The 25,533-nt window shown below is 43.1% G+C and overlaps 1 protein-coding gene across 10 annotated transcripts in view; it reads left to right on the top strand.

Moving 5' to 3' along the window:
* FGGY (FGGY carbohydrate kinase domain containing) overlaps positions 1 to 3,227 on the top strand; it is a 402,394-nt gene extending 399,167 nt beyond the window's left edge. For 8 of the 10 annotated variants that reach the window (XM_023759980.1, XM_014462074.2, XM_023759981.1 and 5 more), the window contains one exon: positions 1,982 to 2,215. Coding sequence is in view for 6 of the 10 variants with exons in the window: in XM_014462074.2 (XP_014317560.1) it covers positions 1,982 to 2,063 (82 nt within the window). In the remaining 4 variants the exon portion in view is untranslated. Of the gene's footprint in view, positions 1 to 1,981; positions 2,216 to 2,934 lie in introns of those variants that run through there. The other 2 variants (XR_002831041.1, XR_002831042.1) reach the window with 2 other exon arrangements.
* The last annotated feature ends 22,306 nt before the right edge of the window (positions 3,228 to 25,533 follow it).

A 25,533-nucleotide genomic window follows, 5' to 3' on the forward strand; every position in this document is an offset into this window, starting at 1 on the left:
ACTGTAAAAAATGAGGCCAATAAAGTTGCTGCAGAGTTATCAGCATTAGAATTATACATGAGATGGGTTACTGGGCCAAGCTCTCTTCTAGCAATTTTGAGATCCCCAAGTTAGGAAGTTCATCTCAGAGAGTGAAAGAATTGCTTAGCATTAAATTATTGAATATCATTAAAAGGAGAAAATTGCCATCCCCAACATCATTATGTAATTAATAATTTGGAAACCCTCAGAGTGGGTTTTAGTAGAACCTACATACAACTAGATTAATGATAATATTGGAAAGTTAATTTTTTAATTTTCAAATACATTTTTATTGATTTCAAAGAGAAAGGGAGAGGGAGAGAGAGATAGAAAAATCAATGAGAGAGAATCATTGATTGGCTGCCTCCTGCACGCCCCACACTGGGGGTCAGGCCACAACCCGGGCATGTGCCCTGACTGGGAATTGAGCCTTGACCTCCTAGGTCATAGGTTGACACTCAAACACTGAACAGCCACACCGGCCAGGCTAGAATGTTAATTTTTTTTTAAAGTAGTCACCATAACTATCACTGGTACCACTTCCTGTGAGCCAGGCAGTAGTCTAAGTGCTTTCCATAGGTTACCTCATTTAATTCACACTGCAGCTCTTCAGGTAGGCCCTATAATTACTCTCATTTCCAAACAGGGAAATTTAGGCACAAAAGGATTAAGTACCGTATCCAAGGTCACACAGCCAGTAAAGTCCAAGCTGCGATTCAAACCGAGGCTTTTGAGCCCAGCTCCTAAAGCTGTGTTTGGCCTCGGCACAGCTCCTGAGTGACCATAAAGCTTAAGGTAGAAATGCTTGGGGGGAGGGGACTCCTGTTACTCTCATCAGCATGTTGACAAGTAGAAGTTCCAGGGCTATTCTTACAATCTCTCCCCCCCCCCAATTCACGAGCTTGCACCAACGTTCCCTCATGAAGACTTCCTTTCAGAGCACCCCAAGACACACTAACCTGGCTTCATCAACCCTTCGCCCCCGGTCAGCTCCTCCCAGGAGGGAGGAGTAAGGACAGAGTGCAAGTCCTCAAGCTGCCTTGTCTCTCCCAGGACTGGGCTGCCCTGCCATCTGACTCATGGCCAACCCCAAGTTCTGACAGGTCTCCCTGAAGAGTCAGCTGGAGAGTACTGGAGGGCAAGGTCCGCTGTGGGACGCCTGCAGGAAAGGCGTGAGTCTCCTGATTCTAGGGCTCCACTCCCAGGTAGAGCAGTCTGCAGAGGAAATGTAGGCGTGGAATCCGCAAAGAGCGATTAAAACGTTTCCTCTTGTCCCAGGTGAGGCTGTGGTTTTAACCCAGTCATCCAACCTGGGACTAGTCATGTACGAAGTATGTATTGAAGCTGGGAATGTGAATGGACCTGTGTTCAGCCTGTACATCACAGAGGAGGCTTTCAGTCAGACAGACCTGAGTGTGAATCCCAGCCCTGCTGATTTTTATTTATACTACTTTATTTTTTGTGTTTTGTTATTTTTTTAAAGAAGTCCCTGGGTTTTGTGTGTGTGTGTGTGTGTGTGTGTGTGTGTATGTATATTTCATAGAGGAAGGGAAAGGGAGAGAGAGAAAAACATCAATGATGAGAGAGAATCATTGATTGGCTGCCTCCTGCATGGCCCCTACTGGGGATCAAGCCCACTACCGGGGCATGTGCCCTGACCAGAATCAAACCATGACCTCCTACTTCATAGGTCGACACTCAATCATTGAGCCACACTGGCTGGGCTATTTATATGCGCTTCTCTGAGCGAATGTTTTTGCTTCTACAATGGAGATAATACCACTCCATGTAGGTTAGAGATCATAGAGGTAATGCTACCCATTGCTCAAGAAGGTGTGAGCATTGAACAATTGGGAGGCATCTGCAAACCCATCACAGATATAGCCCCATTCTAAATGTAAGGGGAAGCTGCAGAACAGCTTGTCTGAGGTGGCTCAGTATATTCCTTTGTCTCCCACAGATATTATGACAAGAAATATCAAGTGTTCCTGAAGCTGGTGGAGCACCAGAAGGAGTACGCAGCCATCATGAAAGGGGACTGAGGAGAGCTTGCAGGTGCCTGTGCCGGAAGGTCGTGAGGCGTTGCACCAGGGACCTCTGGCACTTCCTCTTCTATTCAAGACCGCTTAGGTATCATTTTTTCCATCTCTGTATTGCCTTTCAATAAAGAAAACCAAGACATGTGCAACCAGAACTAGAGGCTTTCATCTCACTGTACCACCATTGTTTGCTTGGTAGTTTCCACAGGCACCGACATGGAGACAGAAGTTTCACATGGGGTCATAGGATCTCCTATAGGACTAGGTTTGGGGATCATTCGGGCCAGGGGAAACGCGTGCTTATTAATTGATTCAATGTCAGTCATTAGATGGAAGACTTACATAGCTTTAGGCAGGACATCTAATGTCTATTCTATAGGTGGCTAAAAGCTGTTGTTAAGTTTTTTGGAAATAATTTCAAACTTACAGAAAAGTTGCAAAAATAGGAATTATACAGAGGAACACCCAAGCACCTCATTTTTCTATTTTAACATTTACCTCATTTGCTTTATCGTTTGTATGTTTTCTCCACACGCTTGCACACACATATGCACATGTATGTATGTCTATCCACACACATTTTTAATGAGTCATTTGAGAGTACATTTCAGTCTATTTAGCTTTTATATAGCACTTTTATTTAATCTGCCATTCATATTCCAGTTTTGTCAATAACTCAGTAATATCCTGTATGGCATTTTTCTCCCTTCTATACGGGATCCAGTCTAGAATCAGATATTGCATGGAACTGCAGAATCGTCATCTTGCAATCATCATATTAAAGATAGGTACAGGCAGGAATCATCGGTGGGTCCAGGAGGGAATTTCGATGAGTAACAGGATGTATGCATGTTCTTCAAATGTCTCCTCACAGCTTGTTTATTATTAGTTACAAGAGGAAAAGGAATGTTAACTATACAGGGAAGAAATGGGACAGCATCTTGATTGGGCGATCAGAATTAACTGCAGCTGGGCAGATGGACATCCTGCGCCTCCAGATGTGATAGCCTGAGAAGGACACAGCATCATGCTGGCTGGGAATGCGAAGCCTGAATCTCATCATAGGGAAACATCAGACAAACCCCAAATGGGCAGCATTCTATTCGTTTAATGCACTATATTCTTCAGCAATGTCTATGTCATAAAGACACAGAAAGGCTATGAAAAATTTCAAGATTAAAGGAAACAAAAGAAACAGGATGGCTAAAAGCTTTTGATGTAGGCAAGTGTTTGAAAAAAAATAGTTGCTTTAGCTGATAACATAATATGCACATCACACCATTTCAGACCCAAGAGTAAGTGCTAATGTCACAGCTCAGATGAGTTTGGGTAGAGGGTATATGGGACTTTAGCAACATAAGTCAGCAGGAATCAAAGATAAGTCCAATACAACACAGTCAACAAAAATCATTTAGAATACAGATTCTGGGCCAGGTACTGAGGTGCGCACCGGGGTACAGGGATAAATAAAACATGTCCCTGCCCTCAGGGAGCTCCCAGTCTAATGAGAGATGGCGAGGAGCAAATCCACGACAGCACATGGTGAGAGGTGCCCAATAGGAGAAGGTGCCTCCTGCCAGGGAGCATGGAGCAGTCAGAGAAGGCGGTAGCGGTGAAGGATTGACAGGTGGGATGAAAAGCAACATGGCACAAAGGCTGTGAGCCCTGGCTTTGCTGTCTAGAAGCTGTGTGGCTTGGAGAAAGGCCCTTAATCTTCCTAAACCTCAGTTTCCTCAAGTTGAAAATAAAGACATTAATAGTCATAATGAGGGTTAAATGAGATAATTCCCATAAAGCACTCAGTTTTATTTTCTTAACTATGCTTATCTTTTTGCAGGGCCTGACATCTAGAAGAATAATAACAGAACAATAACAATCAAAATTCCTGAGTAGGATGACCCCACCCAGTTGCAAAGGCCAGCTCTAAATAGCATTCAACAGTATTCAAAGGCCATAAAGATCTCAGGCTGGCAAGCTCCAGGGAGAAGGTGTGTGTGGGTATGCAATGCAGACACAGGAGGAAGCCCAGTTCATTCACCTCTCCCTGGAGCTTGGGCTGGGGATCAGAAGGATTTGGGGGTAGGGTCAGCACCTCGGAAGTCAGGTACAGCAGGATCCAGACGAGATGTCAGGACAGTCAGACAGCCTTGAGCTGCCCAAGCTGGTCGGCACTGACTCAGAACCGGGGCGGGCCTCGGCCTGCTTCTGCCAAGCAGTGCTGAATGCAGTAGCTGCGCATGGCTGAGAACCCAGAGCTGTGGCAGTGAATGACTGCCAACCATTGCCCAGGTCCCCCCTGTATGATCTCTCTCCAGTCCTCCCTGCAGTGCTGAGAGGCAGGCAGCCTTAACCTCACATTCCAGTTGAGAAAGTTGAGGCTCAGAAAAGATCAGCCACTTGCCAGAATCTCTCAGCTGATTCAAATCCAGATCTTTGTGGGTTCAAAGCTTTGGGGGTCGCCCCCTTGTGTCCACTGGAGAGGAATCCTGCCCACCAACCGCTCTTTGGTTACAGTGCTCATGCCGGCCCGGGTGACCAGCCCTGGGTGCTGTCATTCTCTCAGGCAACTCATATCCAGACAAAACCTAATTTAGGGTTCCCACTGCTCTACAGGAAAAGGAAAACACAGAGATAAGGCAAGGAACATGGGAACCCTAGAAATCCTCTGGCATCTCCACAGAGAGGAGCAGCCTGGAAGAAGGGCTGAAAGACACCGGGAGAGATGCTAACCTCTGGCCCTCCGTCTCCCCCTGTCAGTGGGGTAAGCCTGCTGCCTACCTCCCCGGGTTGGAGGTAAGGATTCAGAGAAAGAACGGTGCCCAAAGCCCTGAGCACAATGCCTTGCAGACAATAGGCACCCACAAATATTGTTTCTACAGTGCTCTCTTTGTGCCACCTGGCTAGCAGGTTAATCCCAGAGAAAAGAATTCTGGTTCCTACATAAAGCCAGTGTTTGCAGAAAATGTACACGTCTCTGTGGATTTCTATAGCCATGTGCAGCTCGATAATAAAAACTCCCATGACTCCCACACTCACCTTCTTGCACTGGGAAAGGAGGCTTTAGTGAAGGCACACATATAACAGAAGTATATTTAGCTTCTATGAATAAGGATTACAGTGCAGCCAGAGCGGTTTGTGGGGTTTTGTTTTGTTTGTTGCCCACTGAAAGCTTTCCTTTGCAGTTGAAACCAGCCTTGCTCAGCCAATCATTGTGCCAAAGAACACATTAGGGTTTTAGTTTTGGTCACAAATACTTCCCACATGTGAAGGACATAAACCTGACTTCCGAAGCAGCCTGAAAGAACACATGCTGAGGGGAGAGAAGCTGGGGAGAGAGGTCGGGGGGAGGGGAAGACCCAGGTGACAGAATGGTGTGAGAGGATGCAGAGCTGCCATACGCCACAGGACCCCAAGCCAGAGCATGCTGGACTCCAAGGGAAGCATCCAGAAGGGAACCTCCTCTCGTGGGGACACCCCGGCTTGGGTTGGCCTTTATATGCAGAACCGTCTATGTTGTTGCCAGTTGCCTTGAGAAGTGAGGGATGAAGGGGTACAAGTTCCAAGGGAGCAGTACAAATATTGTGGGACATCCCTGGAAGCTTCCAGCTTTGAAGAAGGTACCAACCACCAATCCGCAGGTGAGGGTAACAGCTGGAACATTAAGGTCTTCATGTTAACGTGGTGCGCTGTCTAGGACAGGACTGGAGACAATCATGTTATTCGGGTTTATTTATCTTCTGCCACTGGCCAGTGGGCTTTTGTAGGGCACTGACCCTCTTAGGGCTTGTGTTCTCTGTACCTAAGCAGTTCCTGACATGCGTGGGTGCTCAATAAATAAATACACAAACACAAGACCATTTTTTTCTGCCCAAAGAAGACTGATAGAACTAAAAATATCTCCCAAATATCTCACTTCAGGTCAGCCTATGATATGCATTAATGTGCCTTAATTGAAGAAACAGAAAACTTAAAAATGTGACATGGTCATGAAGGGCTCAAAACGTTATGCCTATATCTAAGGACTCGCACGCATGCACACAAATGCACACACACACTCACACACACGCATAACCACACACCTCATTTTGGGTTGTCACTCAAGCTCAGAAAACTTTTGTGAATTTTCAGTGTTGTTACAGACCGTTTCCTGTATGATCTCTAATGGGAAACCAGTTGCTTCGTGGTCCAGAAATGCCCATTGTTCACTAGGGTACATATGCTTTCAGAATTCAAGGGCATAGTTACAAATAATTACCATCAAAGGGTTTCACATGAAGGACATTGTCGCTAAACAAGAAACTAATGACTGAGTGGAGCTCTGTAACGTAATTATGTTTCTGAGGAGCCTTCTGATGAATTACAGAAGAGTCTCTGTGCTGTCTCATGTCTCCATAAATACACTTAACTGCTATTGACAGGAATAGGGGGGAGTCTTCAATATAAAAAGCTTTTTTTTTCTTTCCAGTTTCTAAAGGGAGAACTTAAAAAGAAAAAGTACATTTTTAAAAAGGATGTTTCTCCCGGTACTTCTGAATATTTGACAATTATGTAAAATTTGGAAAACAAAAGTAACTTAAGTAAAAACAAAGATGACAATTTATCAAGAACTCACCCATTCATCGTATGGTTAATTTCCATCCAAGTATAAAATCATTTAAAATTACATATTGGAATAAATGCTTCTAAAAACCTAATTTTTATTTGTTTAAGTCATGCTTGAAGTCTTGATTAGAAGTGTTTCCTTTTTAAAATCTAGGGTGGGCATGGTTCTCTGCTGTATAATTTTAATGCATACAAAATGGAAAATGTTTTATTAACCTCTGGTATTTAGGCAAAATCAATAATGATGCCTTCTATTTGAATATTTCTTTATCATTTCCATAGTGATTATATATATATTATCTCAGCTGCTCTCCAATAGTAAATTAATGAGGCTGGCCCAACAAAGGTTGGGATCCCATTTTACAAATACAAAATCCATGGTTCTGTGAGTTTAGGTAATTGTCCCATAATCCAGTAGCTGGGACGTGGAGGCAGGACCACTCTGCTGCTTCTGCCGAAATAAATTCAACTAGCTTATTTGTGTAACAGAGGGTGATGCATTAATTTGCTAATTGCTCTCCCCTCCATGGTTCCCCTCTTTAGCAGATGCATACATATCTGGGAGGCTCCTTCTGATATTCCTTGGTTGACCAGAGTTCTGTGTTATTTCTATTGGCAGCACAGGTAAGGTGAGAAAGCCTCGAGCCCTGGAGCCACTGGGCCCTGCCTTCAGATCACAGCCTCACTGCTTACTTGTGGGCAGTGTACGAACTCATGCAAGCTACTTAACCTGAGTGTCTGTTCCTTACCTAGAAAGTGGGAGAAAAGAAGTGGGATGATACTTCCAAGTCTTTTGGAAGTTATAGAAGTTATACCAATAAGGATAGGAAAGACTATGCTGAGGTAAGAAACTACCTTAAACCCCAGTTTTTTTTTGGTCCTGCCAAATCCACCTCAGTAATCCTCCAGCCACCTGGGCCATGCTGCTGCCCAGACAGACCTCCCAGAGCGAAGCCAGGGCACTCAAGCATACTTTCTGGCTAATATCATCCTGGCACAGTGCCTGATATAAAATCTAACAACTATCAATTTTTCTCCTCAACCAATCCATTGTTACTTACTAGGATTTCTAGAAGTTACTCCTCGTCAAGTTGGACAACTTTATATTCAATGTCTATAGATGAAACTTCTATGTTCCACCAGTGACAACCAACCATTATCGGGCTCTTACTATTCCAGTTTCCCCCTTAGGGCCAGAGTCCTGGAATAGATCCTGTTGGTGCAAAAGGGGCCAGTATCTGGTTGAGGAGAGAGGGGACATATGTAGAAAGAGATTGAACAACCATAGAAGTCTCATGCTGAGTGCCCAGTGTGATGAAGAACCAGGTGGAAGGCTTATCTACCTGCACTCAGTGGACAGGTGCTGCCAGACGCCCAGGGAGGCCAGTAAGGTAGGTCTGTCTAGAAAGACTCACCTGGAAATGATGAAAGCTGAAACATTCTAGACCTGCCTTTCTCAGCATTGCTAAACTGCAGGTACTGGGGGCCTGTCCCCTGAAGATTTGGCTCTGCTCCAACCCTGAAGTAAGCCAGGCTGTACACACCCAGCCCAACCCAGTACTGGCTCTTCCCTAGCCGGTGAGTCTGGAATTCCTCTTTCTATCATTACCCTTAGGCACCTGAAACCTGGCCAAAGTGAGGCTTCTTCCCTAAACTGCAAATATATTGGTCCAATCTGGAATGCCCCCTTGAATTGCGATTATCCTTACACCAGGCACGAAGAGAAATGAGTCCTCTCACTGGTTCAAGGCATTCTTCCTAAGCATTTGTCACAGTCCATACCTTGCATTGCATCTTATGGTACATGAAGGCCTTGCTTACTGATTCTCTTACTTATGGCCTCACTACTCCCCTCAAATTTGACTTTCGAAACTGTCTCCCTGGATAGAATCTTGGCTCTCCCTCAGTCGTAGGTGGGTTAAATTCTTCCTGCTACTGTGACGTATGAATCAGCTCTCCCATCCCACCTGTCCCCAGAAAGCCCTACCTCAAGTTTAACAGTAGGGAAGGCTTATCTACCTGCATTTGTCAAAGAGCAACTGAAGGTGAGTGATTGATTTGTCTTCCAGTTTCCCCCTTAGGGCAAGAGCCCTGCCTTGAATTGTAGGCTCCTTGAGTGGAGCCCTGATACTTAATCTAGTGCTCACCAGCTCTCTCCCCCTGGGCCAAATCCACCTCAGTAATCCTCCAGCCACCTGGGCCATGCTGCTGCCCAGACAGACCTCCCAGAGCGAAACCAGGGCACTCAAGCATACTTTCTGGCTAGAAACTTCCACTGCTGTGCCAACTACGCTGATGTAAGATAGCCATGGGAGATGTTCTCTGAGTGCTTTCTGTTCCCGGGCCCCTTGTGGTTGAGTGGCCTCTTGTGACCAGTTCATGAGCTTTGAGAAATGATGGGTGTTATTTCTGGACCAACTCTTTGATTGTCAGTGCGAGGACCCCCAGAGCTTTCTTTTCTCCTAAACAGCAGCCAGCAGTGTGCAGATAGGGATTCTCCCTCAGCCGGTTCCAGAGTGAAGATGCCTCAGAGCAGATCGCCCAACAAATCCACAACAAACGTAGATTGAGACATAAATCCTTGTTGTGGAAAAAAACTGGGGTTTAAGGTAGTTTCTTACCTCAGCAGAGTCTTTCCTATCCTTATTGGTATAACTTCTATAACTAACACGTCTCATAACTATTAGGGCCACATGGACCCATATGAGGCTAAGTTTGCCATGATCAGAACAGCATGCTCAGTCTTGCTTGGGGTAAGACTTCTAACTAAATTACTCCCTTTGGTCCCATCCCTGAATAATCCATCATGCTTCCTTTCCCCACTATTGTGTGTTCAGCACTTAATCTCCCAAGAGTCAGAAGGACACTCTCATTCTATTCCAGAGTTTTCCAAGAGATTATTAGTTGGTGTGGTGTTTAGCTACAAGTGATAATAACCTATTTGACAGTGGCTTATATGATAAGCTATTTGTCTCCTTATTAATAAATACAGAGACAAGCAGTCATCAAGTTGACTTCTGGCTTTAACAATTCCATCAAAGATCCAAGCCCTTTTTATCCTTCTATCCCCCTGGCCAACGCCAGCTGGCTTTTGACTTCAGGTTGGTTACTTCCTGATTGCAAGATGCTGCCACCTTTAGAGGCATCTTATTTTTTCAGGTAACAGCATCCAAAGCATAACAGGACTTTCTTACCTTTATTTGTTTGTTTGTTTTTGTCAAGGAAGAGCCTCCCAGCAAACTCCTCCTTAGGTCTCGTTGGCCAGGTTCTGCATCGCAGCCTTCTCGGTGGGATTGTCAAGACTGGCTCAGAGAACTCATGATGCCCTGGTATTGGGCATATTGCTGTTCCAATGACACCATGGTTCTGTGAGAAAGGGAGAGGAGGGAGGAGCGGTTGGGTAGAGATCCAGCAGGGTTTTCCAGAATAAAAATAGGTTTTACTTGGAAAAAAAGAGTGATGTCAACTCAGTTAAACAGGTTTCATTATTAGAGAATATCTTAGAGTAGTCTTAATGTGCTGGGTGGGTTGTGAATCTCCTGGAGAGATACATTGTGAAGCATCTCCAAGACTTGACCCATCAGAGAAGTTCTGCATAGAGCATTTTGTTGCATCGGTATGGAACCACTACAGTTGGACCCTAACTAACCAAGAGTTTGTAAGGTTTTGATTTGACTTGTATGAATGTTTCTTTTTTTTGTGAATAGGAGGTTTATTAGGCAAATTAATGATGACTTAATGAATTCTGGTTTTAACTAATTATAGGAACAAAACGCTATTCACCACTATCTCAATTTACTGCATCCACTACTTTACTAATTCAAATATTGTCTTGCAAATGAATGTTACTAATTATTCATGTCTAAACTAGACATGAAAAATAGGGTCAAATAAGACCTCTATTTAGAAATACATCATAAGAAGTCTTTCAATTAAATTAAACTGTTATTTCTGTTAAATTAAATTGGAGCTTTAGAAGCACTGTAGATTAAGCCATTGGGATAGCAGGTGTTAAATCCTAACTAGTAATACAATCCTCCATTTCCTTGTGATTTTTTTTTAATTTAGCATTTCCATTTTTTCTAAGTGGGAAGTCTTCCTCCTCTCTGTAATATATGCCAGATGGAACACTCCCTGGTCACACACACCTGAGGTCCCACTCACCTTCCCTCCTTGTGTACACTGTAACCCTAAAACACACACACACACACACATACACACATCACAGGCAATCTTAACATATTGTTAAGACTTTAGCTAAAAAGAGTAAAAAGCTCTTTCCTTGAGATCAAACAAATACCTAAAGAAAATATATCTCACATTAGCTATGTTGTGACACATGGAGTTACAAATACTAAATTTCATGTGTTGCTTGAAAGTGGAGCTGATATAAATTCCAATATTATATAGAAATTGTAATACCATCTTTTTGACAATATGCTTCTAAGATTTTTGGTTTAGTATATTTTAATGTTGTTGTTTTTTATGTGTGGGCATATACTAGAAGATAAACACTTGTTACAATTAAAAAGGATTTGAAGAAACCATACAGTTAAATTATGCTAATAGCAAACATGTGTTTATTTTTTGTGCAAAATGTACATTTTCCTTCTTAACATCTACACAGTAATTTTTAAAATAATTTTCTAACAGATGGCATAGCTGTTCCACACAGGTGTTGTGTGGTGCTGGGGAACATATTGTGCTTCTATGTATTCAACCATATGCTCAATCCTGCTCTTCTTCCAACAAACACTTCATAGACTTCCTGCTATTTATAGCAGGAACATGGATCTGGCCTTGATATCACCTGCTCTTTTTAGTACAGGGACTTACCAGGAAACTTCTGGAAGCTTATAAAATCGACAGGAAACAAATACAATGTTGACTTTGTTTTAACAGTGATTGAGTTGGTAAGGAAGTGGTTAAAAAAACTTTTATGACTGTAAATGTAGAATGGGATAACAATGTGTTACCCTTTTAAACCTCTCATTATTTCACTCTCCTGCACAACCTTTTTGCATTTGTATAAAAATGTAACTCAGTGTTTTAAAAATTATTGTTTCTCATACTCTAATTACAATTCTCATTTTCTAGAATGACATTCCGTGTACCAATAAGAATAACTAATCATAGTAGCTTGCATTGGATAAATGCTCTCAAAGGCTTTTGGGTCATAGTAAAGATCACACTACAGCCATCACACCATCCAATGTCAGATCCATGGTTCCTCTAACCAGGTGATTCTCACTCCCAGCCCCATCTCAGAATTACCTGGTGAGAACAGATTCTATCTCCAGAGATTCTATCCTGGTATGTGGCCTGACATCGGTATGTTTGAAACTCTCCCCAAATAATTCGAAAGTGCAGCTGGCATTAAGAACCACTGCCATCTCACTGTGGCTACAGCCCCCTGCTGGCTCTGGGAGGGGACTCTGTGGAACAGGAATGAGAGAGAGCATCCTTCCAGAAATACACAACACCATCGCCAACAATGACGAGCCACTAAATGCAAACATGCCAGATCAGATTTTTATCTATTACTTATTTAAATTTAAATAAAAAGTATAAGGGACATACTATTATCCTCATTTTTATAGATGAATACACTGAAGTACAAAGAAGTTAAGAAAATGAGCAAATGGTCATGGAGCCAGTAAATAGTGAAGCCAGGACTCCAACTAGGTCTGCATGGATGCAAAATGCATGCTCTTCACAATATCACACTTTCCATACATTGTCTTCCTGATCCGTAGCTAAAAAACAGCTGCTGTCTAGGCTGAGCAGATAACTTCTCCTTATCAGCCTGTGATGACAAATGTTTTCATTATTCTTCATCAGAGAGCCACCTCTGGGGAAGTGAGCACTGCCGGGATTATATTAGCTATGGCAGTGTTTTTAAAAGTATACATTTCAAGTGCAACGATCAGCATTTGATAGCCATGGAATACTTCTTTCCGTAGATACTCTAGAATTTCTCTACAGGAATTGCTCAGAGGACTGAGTATGGTAGGAAGGATAAAAGAGCAGACTTGTCATAAAACTGCTTTTTCAAAGTCCTTTCTCTGAGAATGAGAAAATGTCTACTGGCGAGTTCAAATAATTGAGGGGGAAGCTGGTGGAAATTGTGGAAAAGCAAAGCCCCCTCATGCTGGAAAACATACCTGTCACTGCTGCTGTCCACCAGGTAGGCAAGGATGTGTATGTAACATCCAATGAAGGTGAAAAGGAATGAATTACTAGTAGGTGTGCTGCAATTCAGTGTGTCTTTTATAATGAAATATCATTACCATTATTATCCCCTTTAAATGAATCTCTTGGATTTCCCATATATCATCACCTCATCCACTCTCAGAGTCTAGGTTCTAATTACACTAACAGCATCCTAGCTAATTTTTTGCCTACACCCCTCCTCGCTTTAAACTAGCCTAACTGTGATGCCAATCTCATCATCAACTCTCCCACCCTGTCTTTCATTTGGTTTCCTATTTTTAAGGGTAAATTCAAATAAGAGGGAGAACATGTGGGATATGGAAGTAGAGTCCAATACTGTGTGAGAAGCTGGAAGAGAAATGTTGAAATGATGTTCTAGAAGAGACACCAAGGTCAAGGGTAGGATAGCCGGCCAAGCCAGATTGTTAGTCATACAGCCTAGGTGAGGAATAGATGTGGGCTAGGCTATGAAGCCCACATAAGGAAGACAGAGAGTAGTGTCTCAAGGGAGATGTGGTCTAAATGAATGTTAAAGACAACATGCTGATGACAATAGCATTTTTTGCATGAAGTCCCAGGATGAGTAAGCCAGACTTATTTAAAGGGCTAGAATGGTGTGGCTACCCTGCTCTGGCTCTGATACTTCTAAGCAGGGGATGCTCATTTGCCCAAATAACCCCACGGGGACTAGTTGTTGTGTCACTGAGGTTCTGATTTTTCAGATCTGCCTGGGACTGTCTAGAGGACAGTGGTACTTGAGTGACCCTAAACAGGCTCTCACCAGCACCTCTTTCTAAATGTCCCGATATCTGCAGCCCAGGACTGTTACAGCACGCTGACTGACTATATAACGGATACTTAGGAAAACAGCCAGTGTCCCTGCCTATGGCAGTAATGGAAAACCTTTCCCCAGAGTGGTAGTCAGTCCGGAAAACAGGAAACTTCATCGTGACTTCTGTTTGTGTCAGAAGCTAACCAGAAAAGAGAAAGGCAGAGGGGAGATAGAGAAACATTGATGTTAGAGTGAAACATCGATCACTGCCTCCTGCAAGCCCCCTACTGGGGATGTGCCCGCAACCAAGGTACACGCCCTTGACCAGAATCGAACCTGGGACCCTTCAGTCCGCAGGCCGACGCTCTATCCACTAAGCCAAACCGGTTAGGGCTCATCGTGACTTCTGTTTGTGTCAGAAGCTAACCAGAAAATAGAAGCCACCAGAGCATCTACAACAGGGGTTTCAGAATCAGGAAGAAGTTATACAAGTAAAGGAGGAACAGAGGGCCCAATAGAGGACAGTGAGGCAACCCAGAGAATAGTTACAGACGGAAGCAGCTGAGACTCGGGCAGGACTGTGTATGGAGGCATTAGCTGCTGGAGTCCTTGCCCAATAGAGAAGAAAGGGATAAAACACTCTGGTTTCTCCCTCCCTCTCACCCGCCCACTCCCCCAGAGCCTCCCATCAGCCACAGTCAGAGAGAAAGGCCACCTGCAGGGCTCGGCCACAGCAAGTACAGTGCAGAGCAGGGAAGAGTGGGAAACCTACCTAAGGGCAAAATGTCCCGGGGAGGCTAACCACCCTTCTTTGTCAACCTGCACTACTACTCAGTATATAAGGCCCTTAGACACACTTCCATGTCAATATTGCTCCCTGCTTCATCCCCAGACTTTATCCTTACACTTTTCCATCCTTATGCCAATCTATTTACTGTGCCTTATGGAGCCCCCATTCCATTCATACTACTCTGTACCCTGAACTTCTTCAAACACTCTCTCTTCCTGACTTCAATTGACTTGTAATTCTCTTAGCAAAAAATCTTTTGTCATTCATTCATTCAACAGTGATACATAGTAAATGGGAATCCTATCAATAATCACTAACCCTGAACAGCTGTGTGAGTTTCACACCTATTAAGCAGTGTCACAACCGCCTTATATTCCTTTCTATAGATGAGAAAACTGATATTTGGGAAACTTGCTAGTAACGTAGTTCACAAGTGGCAAAGCCAGGAACCAAGCCTGCAGCCAGACTCCAGAGCCCACAGTCATATCCAGCATCCATCCCTGTTTGGACTGGACATACAGTATCACTACAGAGATGATCCCTGCTCATGGAGGTATGCAGCGGTTCTCAACCTGTGGGTCATGAACAATGAAAATACATCCTGCATATCAGATATTTACATTACGATTCATAACAGTAGCAAAATTACACTTATGAAGTAGCAACAAAAATAATTTTTATGATTTGGGGTCAGCACAACATGATGAACTGTATTAAAGGGTCGCGGCATTAGGAAGGTTGAGAACCACTGGTAGGGGGAGAAAATGTTTTTAACTTCTCATTTTTAAGTAATTATAGTTTCACAGAATAGTTAGAAATAGTAGAGAGTCCCCATGCACATTTCCTCTTGCTTCTCCTAGCAATGACATGGGTACAATACTATTAACTGAACTACGGACTTCAATAGACTTTACCAGTTTTCCCACTGGTGTTCTTGTCCCGGATCCCAGGCAGGACATTGCATTTAGTCAACAGCTTCTCAGAATTCCTTTGTTGTTTATGACCTTGATGCTCCTGAAAATTGATGGTCAGGTGTTTTGTAGGAAATCCCTCAATTTGGGTTTCTTGATGCTTTCTCAAAATAAACTGGAGTTATGGATTTGTGGGGTGAATAATATAAAGGTGGCGTGCCCTTCTCATCATGTCATGTCAAGGATACATGCTATAAACACGATTTATCACTGGTGATGTTAACCTTAATCACTGAGTGAAGGTAGCCTATGTCAGATTTCTTTACTGTAAAGTTACTATTTTTTCTCTTTTCACATCCTGTTACTTAGAAGTGAGTGACTAAGTCTCACCCACACTCCAGGGGAGAGGAATTAAGCTCTACTTCCTGGAGCAGGGAGCAACTATATTTATTACTTGTAATTCTTCTATAGGATACATTTGTCCCTTCCAGTTATTTACTCATTTATTCAATCATTTATATCAGTATGGATTCATAGATGTTTCTTTTATTCTTTAGGTTATTATCCAGTACTATCATTATTTACTTATAGATGTTTCTCAAATTGTTCCAGTTTTGGCTCCTGGGAGCTATTCCAGTTTGACTACTGTGTCCTTTTCACATGTCACCATCTTTAAAAGCATTTCTTTGTTTCCTGTCACTACAAGATGCATCAGGCTCCTCCTGTGTATTTCCTGCCTCAGCCTTAGACTCAGTCGTTCTCCAGGGAGCCTTGTTAGAAACCAACACGTGGGTGCTAGCTATACTTCTAGGCCAGGGGTGGGCAAACTTTTTGACTCGAGGGCCACAATGGGTTCTTAAACTGGACCGGAGGGCCGGAACAAAAGCATGGATGGAGTGTTTGTGTGAACTAATATAAATTCAAAGTAAACATCATTACATAAAAGAGTACGGTCTTTTTTTTTAAGTTTTATTCATTTCAAACGGGCCGAATCCGGCCCGCGGGCCGTAGTTTGCCCACGGCTTTTCTAGGCCCTCTCAGTGGTCAGTTCCAGAACATTTATGAGTGCATGGATACTAACCCAGATATATACTATCAACACTAATAAAAGAGAAACATGCAAATTAACCATCACTCCTCCACTCCGCTACATCCACCAGCCAATCAGAGTGACTATGCAAATTAACCCAACAAAGATGGCGGTTAATTTGCATATGCAGGCGCAGAGCTAATACTGAAGATTATTGAAGATGGTGGCAGCCACGGAGTTGGAGCGAGCAGGAGGCTTGGGTTTCTCCTGGCGACAGAGGAAGCCAAGCTTCCCACCGGCCCTGGACTCTGCTCAAGGAGTGGCTGGGGGCCTGGGTTGCCAGGGGGCCCAGGTTTCCAGCCTGCCCTGAGCTCCACTCGAGGAGCTGGAAAAAAAAAAAAGGAGGGGCTGGGAGCAGCCGCAGTGGAGAAGCCAAGCCTCACTGCTGCGGCCAGACCAAAGGCCTGGGTCCCAGGTGCCGGAGATAAACCGGTGCCGGCCTATTGCACAAATCTTTGTGCAACGGGCCACTAGTAGTAAATACAAGTCCAAATAGGTTGTTATAAATGCCATGAAGGAAAGTGCCATATTCTATGTAAATGCATTATAGGTTTGACTTAAGACAAATGGTGTGAGGTGGAGGTCAGAGTGGTCTTCTCTGAAGCAAGAATACTTAGGCCAACATCTATTGAATGAACAGAAATTAGCCAGGTGACAGCATTTCAGGTGGAAGGAGCCACATCTGAAGAAGCATCAAGTTAGAAGAGCTCAATGGAACTGAAGAAGTGGGAGAGGTCCATTGTGGTCGGAGCAAGTGAGCCAGGGCCTTGAAGCCATGGTAAAGATTTCAGATTTTGTCGTGAATGCAATGGTTTGCCACGAAAGGGTTTTAAATAGGGGAAGGAAGGGCATCCCAGTTCACATAGAAATGGAGGCATGTGAAGTGGGAGCCTCCCCAACTTCTCAGCCCCCCCATCCCACCTCCTATAGAAACATTTCTCTGCTGGGAGTCATCTTCAGGAAGTTTAAACCTGGTCCACAGTCTTGTCTCCCCAGTGTTTGGATGGCACTAAGGCCATATCTATAAAATGAGCTCATAGTGGGGATACTGGTGCATTTTCACTGAGACATACGCTGTCATGTACATTAGTTATTTCAGTCAAAGTTTTTTCCAGGGCCAGGCTTCTACCCAACGCCTTACAGAGCTCCAGGCTCCACTAAGTTTTAAGAATAATGTTCCCCTCTTTAGCTCAGGACTACATTGTATACTCACCCAATTGTACTTTCCTCAGCTGTGAATTCTTGATAAAAGATTTCTCTTTTCCTGATTGGTTGCCCTCAGTGAATGCTAGGGTTGTTTATTTTATTATACCTATAATTTTATTGTAGGCAAATTGAAGACTTTTTTTTGAAATTAGGACAGTTACAAATTTTCCCAAAAGTAACAAAGAAAGAAGCCCATCCTACAACTCATTCTGGAATTTTCTCTTTGGCTCGACTACCAGCCTCTGCAGGAGAATTCCAGTAACACAGAGCCACCCCCCCCCACCCCACCCCCACCCCCGGGCCACTCTGTCTCTCTCACAACTCCCATTACTGCACAGTTTTTAGATGTTTATTGATTGTTGGGCTAAATGAATTAACAACGGTCTGTTGTTTTTGTTAAATAATGAGTCAGTGGTTTAAAAATGTTTATAGTGTCTCCTGTAAAATCTAAAGGTTTTACTAAGTTTAAAGCAGATTAAGAAAACAATTTGTTTATCAAAAGCATAGGTTTTAAAATTCATGGATCAAATATAACTATAAAAATAAGAATAGAATGTTCTATATCATCTATAGAGTAGTACTGTTAGAAGGCAATAAAGAAAAATAATTATCCCTAAAGGAGCACTATTACCACCATGGCTTAATTATGGTTTATTTTCTTTTTCCTCTTGTGATAATTATTCACTCCTTCCGACTAAGAGAGGCTGACAGTTCACTAACAGCACGGTTATTTTTATCCCACACACCCGGTGGTTTCCTCTCATTTTAGTCCCAAGACAATGTGTTCATTTATTTTCAGGCCCTAAATTTGTTTTAATGATGTCTATGTTTATTTAGGTTAGTGATTCCCTAATTTTAAAAAAATAGAACAATTTCATTCCAATATTTGAAAATATATTGAGTGCCATTTAACAGGTTAAGGAAGTCTGTCCTTACACCATACATAGATGTATGTGTGAAAGGCAAGCTTGAATAGCATCTAGACTTGGTGTCACAAGGCCTTGGGTGTGAGTGGGAACCCTATCACACACTAGTTATGTGTGAACTTGGACAAATCAGTTAATCCCTCTGGCTTGCTCTTTTTTTTTTTTTCATTTTTAAGATAGAGTTAGTAATCATTCCTTTGTCCAGCTGGCTGGGTTGTTATAAGGTTCAAATGGTATAATGGCCTGAAAACTGTCCACTTTGCATGCTGTAAAGTTCTTGTCAAGTATCAGTCATAGTATGTGTATTCATTCATTTCAGAAACATTTGTTGAATACACACTATCTTCCAGACCCCATGTTCATGCCAGAAATGTAAAGATGTTTGAATGGAGGATGAGGATGATGATGATGATGATGATGATACAAAGTTTCATAAGGTTAAATATTTCTTTTATCTATATAATATCAGAGTATTTGAATGGATTTATGACATTTCCTCCTATTAAATCTTTTAAATGTGTGTTTTACTCACTTTGGAAGCAATAATGTTATTCTAACTCTGCCCTAGATATTAAATGCTGAATATCAACAATGTAGCTGCAAGACTGGACTTACAAATAGGGCATAAATTATAATTCTATTATTTCTAGTAGAAAAGTGAAAAACTGGTTAATTTTTTAAGTCCTCACCTGAGGATATGTCTTTTTTTATATAGAGAGAGAGGAAGAAAGAGAGAGAAACATCGATGAAAGAGAAACATAGGTCTGTTGCTTCCTATTCACACCCTGACTGGGGATCAAACCTGCAAACCTAGTTATGTACCCTGATTGGGAATTGAACCCGTGTATAGGACGACGCTCCAACCAACCAAGCCACCCTGCCAGGGCAAACTGGTTAATTTTTGTAAATTAAACTGGCAAATCCTATCAGGCTTTATGGTTAGTTCCCAGTGTTGTCTCTGATCAACGCTTCCTATTTTGAACTGGCAGTGGGTCTAGGCAGATTTTCAATACAAATTCTCACAGAGAAAGACCCCCTGTAGGACCTACTTTTTAGTAGTTTATTTCAAAGTCAGAAGCAGAATGGCCATAATGACTCCAAGTGCAGGAGAAACTTGAATTATAATTGCAACAAGACACCAAGGAATTATAATGACCCCAGGAGAAGCAAGGGACAGCAAGATAACATGCCAAGTTCAAACAGTCATGCAACAAATACTGATGGAGCATTTACCATGTACAAAGCACTGTGCTAGGCACAGGGAACACAGCAGTGACTACACTAATGCCCCCTTCATGGAGTCTAGAGAAGTGAGGAAGAGTTAAGGAAGGTTAGGAAGAATCATCCAGGCAAAGGAAATAGCACTTGGGAAGGGCTAGAGGTAGGAAGAACTTAGTGCCTATAAGTTCCTCCTGGAGCAAAGAAGACATGTCCTGAGCTGTTCTGTATATCTATGTCACCCTCACAATGTCTGGTACTGTGATGAACACACTGAGACGAGCAACAGAGCGAATCATTAATGCATGGTGAACACCACTGACCTCTGGCAGCATTGGAACAGCTGACTGTGCCCCCTCCCCCGCCCCGAGTTTGTCTACTGCTGAATGCCAGACTTTCATGTCTTCATTGGTGAAGCGAGAATCACGAGATCTACTATACAGAATGATATGGAAAGACAATGAGATAATATATAGGAAAGCAATTTTTAAGAGGTCGAAACCTTATCAGTGTTCATTGTTCACCTTTGACAACTGGAGGAGTGGAAAGGACATGGAAAAGAACAATATCAGGAATGATTCTATATTGAAAGGGGTCAGAATTTTGAACATGTGCTTAATTTTAATTCTCAAACATATCAAATAATAGCTGGTTTCTGAAGGAGAAACAACCTCATCCGTGTCAATGTCAGTCTACTGAACTTGACATGGGGGAGAAAGGGGAAGTGCCCAGGCTGCCAGATTGAGTAAAGAAATGTCATTCCTCATTATCAGAGCTCACAGGCCAACACACCTGAGTTTCAAAAGACAGAGTAGAAGGTGAACAATTAAAGAGCATGTTGCTGATGCTGATTCTGAGAGTTTGGAAAGATGAATCTCCTATTTTGATTATATATTTACATACACATAGACATGTGTGAAAGAAAACTTGTTAAAGCTTTATTTTGGACTTACACAATAATACAGGTGAGAACATTATAACCTACAAATATAGAACTCGAAGAAACTGCTATTGTCAATACATTGATCGTTATTCTGCTCCATGACATTATGACTTTATGGTCAAGGCTTCTTGATAACAATCCTTTGGGACTTTCACTAAATGGTCTTGAATGGGATCCAAGTCTTGAATTGCTTAAATTAATTCCACTCTCTCCTAAATGGCGTTGTAGTGCTGCCTCAGGATGTTAGATAATGGAATTGTGACCCGACAGCTTTAGCGGAGCTAACTCTATTAATAAGGCCAAATAGGCATTTATCTAGGATGTAAAAACAAATAGCACAGGACTTTAAAAAATGACCATTGTGATATCCTTGGAATAATGCCATACATTTGAGCCTGGAGAAGGAAAATTAATTATTTGGAGAGGAAGTGCATTCACATATTGCTTGTCTTTCCTTTACTAAAGTACTTGGAGTATGGGAAACAGTCAGACTATAGTGATGTTCTTCACAGACAAGAAGCTTGAGTAAAAGGCTCTCAGGTTGTCTATTAAATATGGAAGCCACTATCTCCATAGGGCATTTCCGTATTAAAGATACTGTAGTATCACCAGTTAATTTCCTGGTCATTTTATAGCAAGCCTAGCAAATACATTTCAACTCCCCTGCCAATACTAATGGATTGGTAGTGGCTGCTGGGGGCACTTTGTTGAATAAGACTATGTTAGTAAAACCAACTTTAGAGCAAATATCATATACGTGTGTGCTTGAGGGTGGAGGTGAGGGGTTAGCAGTGCCTATACAGGGACAGTCATGACTTTTTATTAGGGAAAAGACTAAGTATAGGCCCAAGGTTACCTAGTTACTCACTATTCATTGTCTATCCTTCACCTCTTCAAAAAAGACATGGAAGAAAATATATGTAATATAAAAAATATAAAGAAATCAGGATGAAAGTAAAGTAAGATCAAATAGTGAGGTAAAGTCCCTGAGAAATGCAAGCCATAAAATCCAGCACACTTAGCTAAGAGGGCTTAAAATCTGACTCTGAAATTTCTAATAGCCAAATTTAAAATGTAAGTCATAATCATTTACAAGATTCACATTGCCAACAATATAAGGCAAGTCATATGCATGGTAAGACATTTTGTTATAAAAGAATAGAAATGGCCTAGCCAGCATAGCTCAGTGGTTGAGCATCAACTTATGAACCAGGAGGTCACGGTTCAATTCCCAGTCAGGGCACATGCCTGGGTTGGGAGCTCAGTCCCCAGTGTGGGGCATGCAGGATCAATGATTCTCTCTCATTACTTATGTCTCTATCTCTCCCTCTCCCTTCCTCTCTGAGATTAAAAAAAAAGAAAGAAGAAAGAAAGAAAGAAAGAAAGAAAGAAAGAAAGAAAGAAAGAAAGAAAGAAAGAAAGAAAGAAAAAGAAAGAAAGAAAGAAAGAAAGAAAGAAAGAAAGAAAGAAAGAAAGAAAGAAAGAGGGAAGACATGAATTTCAATCAATCCTAGGTCAGCTATTTAGTAGCAATGTGACTTTGAGCAATTAAAACTTGACATATCAATGTCTTCACTTGTTAAATTTGAATAATACTGCTTTGTGAATAGTTCTAAGTTAAATTATGAAGTGAGCATGCTCTTTCTTTCTCCTTTCGTCATCTAGATCCATTCCCCTCACTTCTCTTCCCTGCTCTATGCCCTAGGAGGATGACCCTGCAAACTGCACCACCTAGGCTCTCTTCGCCCTTGACTTCCTGTTCAGTGCAGCCAACAAGAAATAACATCTCTCCACTACCTCAATGCCAAGAGTCTAAGGGAGGCTGTTCCTTTTGTGACTACAGCTCCCGATGGGCAGCAGCCTTCCCTAGTGCTGGCTCTCAGCAAGCTCCAAGACTGCTGCCTCCCCTCACTCCTTTGGGCAGAAGGGAGTAAAGGCTTCTTGATGTCACTATCCCCAGGTGCCTCAGGATCATTTGTTGGTTTTCTCAACCCCATTCATACTCTTGTAAGTAATCCCTTCGTTAAATTCTCATCAGAATCCAATGTGAGCATGTACTCTGTTCCTGGCCAGGGCCTTGAGTCATACAAGGAACATTTATAACAAGATGGAAAAGGAAAGGAACAGAGTCCCATTTTTGAGCCCCCACTACAGGCCAACTCCAGAGCCAGGTATTCTTTATAGTAGACTAGAGGCCCGGTGCACAAAAATTTGTGCACTTGTGTGTGTGTGTGTGGGGGGGGGCGTCCCTCAGCCCGGCCTGTGCCCTCTTGCAGTCTGGGACCCCTTGGAGGATGTCCACCTGCTGGCTTAGGCCCGCTCCCCGGGGGATCGGGCCTAAGCTGGCTGTCAGACATCCCTCTGGCAGCCTGGGAGGCCTCAGGGGATGTCCACCTGCCAGCTAAGCCTCAGATATCCTTATCGATGCCAAGGAGGCGGGAGAAGCTCCCACCACTGCCACTGCGCTAATAGCCGTCAGCCCACTTGTGACTGAGTGGTGCTTTCCCTGTGGAAGCGCACTGACCACCAGGGGACAGCTCCTGCATTGAGCATCTGCTCCCTGGTGGTCAGTGCATGTTATAGTGACCGGTCGTTCCCGGTTGTTCTGCTGTTAGGGTCAATTTGCATATTACCCTTCTATTATATAAGATATTCAATAAATGCCAATAAATCTGAAGTAAGGGGTATAAGACAGCATAAGGGAGAGCTTCACAACAATTTGAGACATGGGACCAAGTCCTTTCCATCAGATAACCCTCTTTCCCTAATATGGAATGTAAACAGAAGAAAGAAGAGGGATCAGGATTAATCAGCTCATTAAAATCAGCTCAAAAAGAAAACAACCAAAGGCTAGCATTTATGAAGATGTAAAATATAGTTCTAGGTTTTAGTGAAATTCAAAGAGAAATGGTGCAGCAAAGAGCTTTTTCTTTGTACCATTTTAGGTCCTGGGTATAGGGTAGTCGTAAGCAGGCACACCTGAATTAATGGAATGGCTAGTGTTAGTGCCTGCTTAAGAATTTTGGGGATGATTTACATTTTTCAAATAACGTGCCATCAGGAAAGAAATATTTGGCCTCCTTTTCACAAAAAAAGGATCAACTTTATGAATTACTTAAATAATAAAGAGAGTAGTACCCACTGTTATTTACAGTGTCTAGCACAGGTACAAGGAAAGGTTTGTGTGCATCCAGCAAATTCTGTTGTTCCTAGAAACCACCAAAGTCAGACCATTCCACATGCTTCTCTTATAAAGTATCCTATGTGCTACTGTGGCCAGGAGAGACCCTATTCCTCAGACTGTCTTTATTGGTAGGTTTTTTGGGTTTTTTTTGCCTTTTTGACACATGATTTTACAGTAAAGGAGAGATGTCTTAGTTCTTCGTGGATAAGTTGTGTCCATAACCAAACAGATCTACACTAATAAAAGAGAAAGATGCAAATTGACCATCCTTCTGTGATGCCCACCAGCCAATCAGGAGTGAGTATGCAAATTAACCCATGAAAGCTGGCAAGTTAATTTGCATACGCAGGCTCAGAGTGGCCAGCGTGGGGCAGGATGCTTGCGTCGTCGCCATTGTGACGACTTAGGCGTTCCACACCGCCCCAACCGCTCCGGGCCTCTGGGCAGCAAGGGAAGGCAGAAAGGCAGCTCCGGGCCGAAGTGAAGGTGGTGCCAGCAGCCAGGGGAAGGAAAGCCCATTCTTGCATGAATCTTTGTGCATCGGGCCTCTAGTATTATATAAAACTAGGGGCCCAGTGCATGAATTTGTTCACCTTGAAAGGAACTGTGGCTGTGAGGCTGTGATGGGCACAGGGGAGGGTCTTTACCCATCCTCCATGCCCCCACCTGGCCCCTCCCGCCACAGCCCCAGTCCCCTGTCTGCTGGCAGCCCTGCTCCTGCCGCCACCGCTCCCACACACTGACCGCACTGGCCCTGCTTGCACCTGCTGATGGCACGAAGCGATTGGGGCCAGCGCCAGCAGTGGGTGCGAGTGGCAGCTGCCAGCCCCGATCGCCCCTCAGGAGCAGGGGGAGCTGGAGAAGCCCTGAGGGCAATCGGGGCTGACAGCTGCCACTCACAACCACCGACAGTGCCGAGTGATCAGACTGGTGCTGGGTGCCGGCAGTGGGTGTGAGTGGCAGCTCCAGCGCTGGCTGCGAGTGTGAGTGGGGCTGGCACCGGCAGCAGGTGCAAGCACAGGGCGGGACCGCAGGGCGTGGGAGTGAAGAATTTTCAGTAACCACCAGAGGCTCGCCCTGATGACAGCGACTGGCACCCTGCCTTGGTCTGGCGCCCCACTCACCTGCTCCACCATCCCACTGTGGCCGACACCTGCCATTTTCCACGTACAACCCATGGTGGTCAGCACACATCATAGCGATGGGTTGTTCAGTTGTTCAGTTTTTCCGACGTTTGGTCTATTTGCACATTAGGGTTTTATATATATAGATAACCACAGCATCGAGGAAATTCATAAAGGTAAAATGTCTTGCTTTTTTTTGTAATTTTCTTCCTGTTTTTATTTTCAGCATGTGTAAATCGTTCTGTTGCTATAAAATGAATTAAATGAAGTAAAAGAGCAAAACCCAGAAGTGTAATAATGAAGTTTTAATCCTTTAAAACTTTTTGGCATGATGAGTTTGACCATATTTTACATACAATTGTGAGTTTTGTGTTTCAGAAAGAATTTTTCTTAAAATTGTTCATGTGTCCCAGATGTGACCTAGTTTCATTCTGGAAATGGATGCTGAGTGTTGCACAGGCAAGTCAAACAGATATGGCTATTTTAGGAGCCAT

Source organism: Myotis lucifugus, unplaced genomic scaffold, assembly GCF_000147115.1.
Source record: "Myotis lucifugus unplaced genomic scaffold, Myoluc2.0 scaffold_168, whole genome shotgun sequence".
Lineage (NCBI taxonomy): Eukaryota > Metazoa > Chordata > Mammalia > Chiroptera > Vespertilionidae > Myotis > Myotis lucifugus.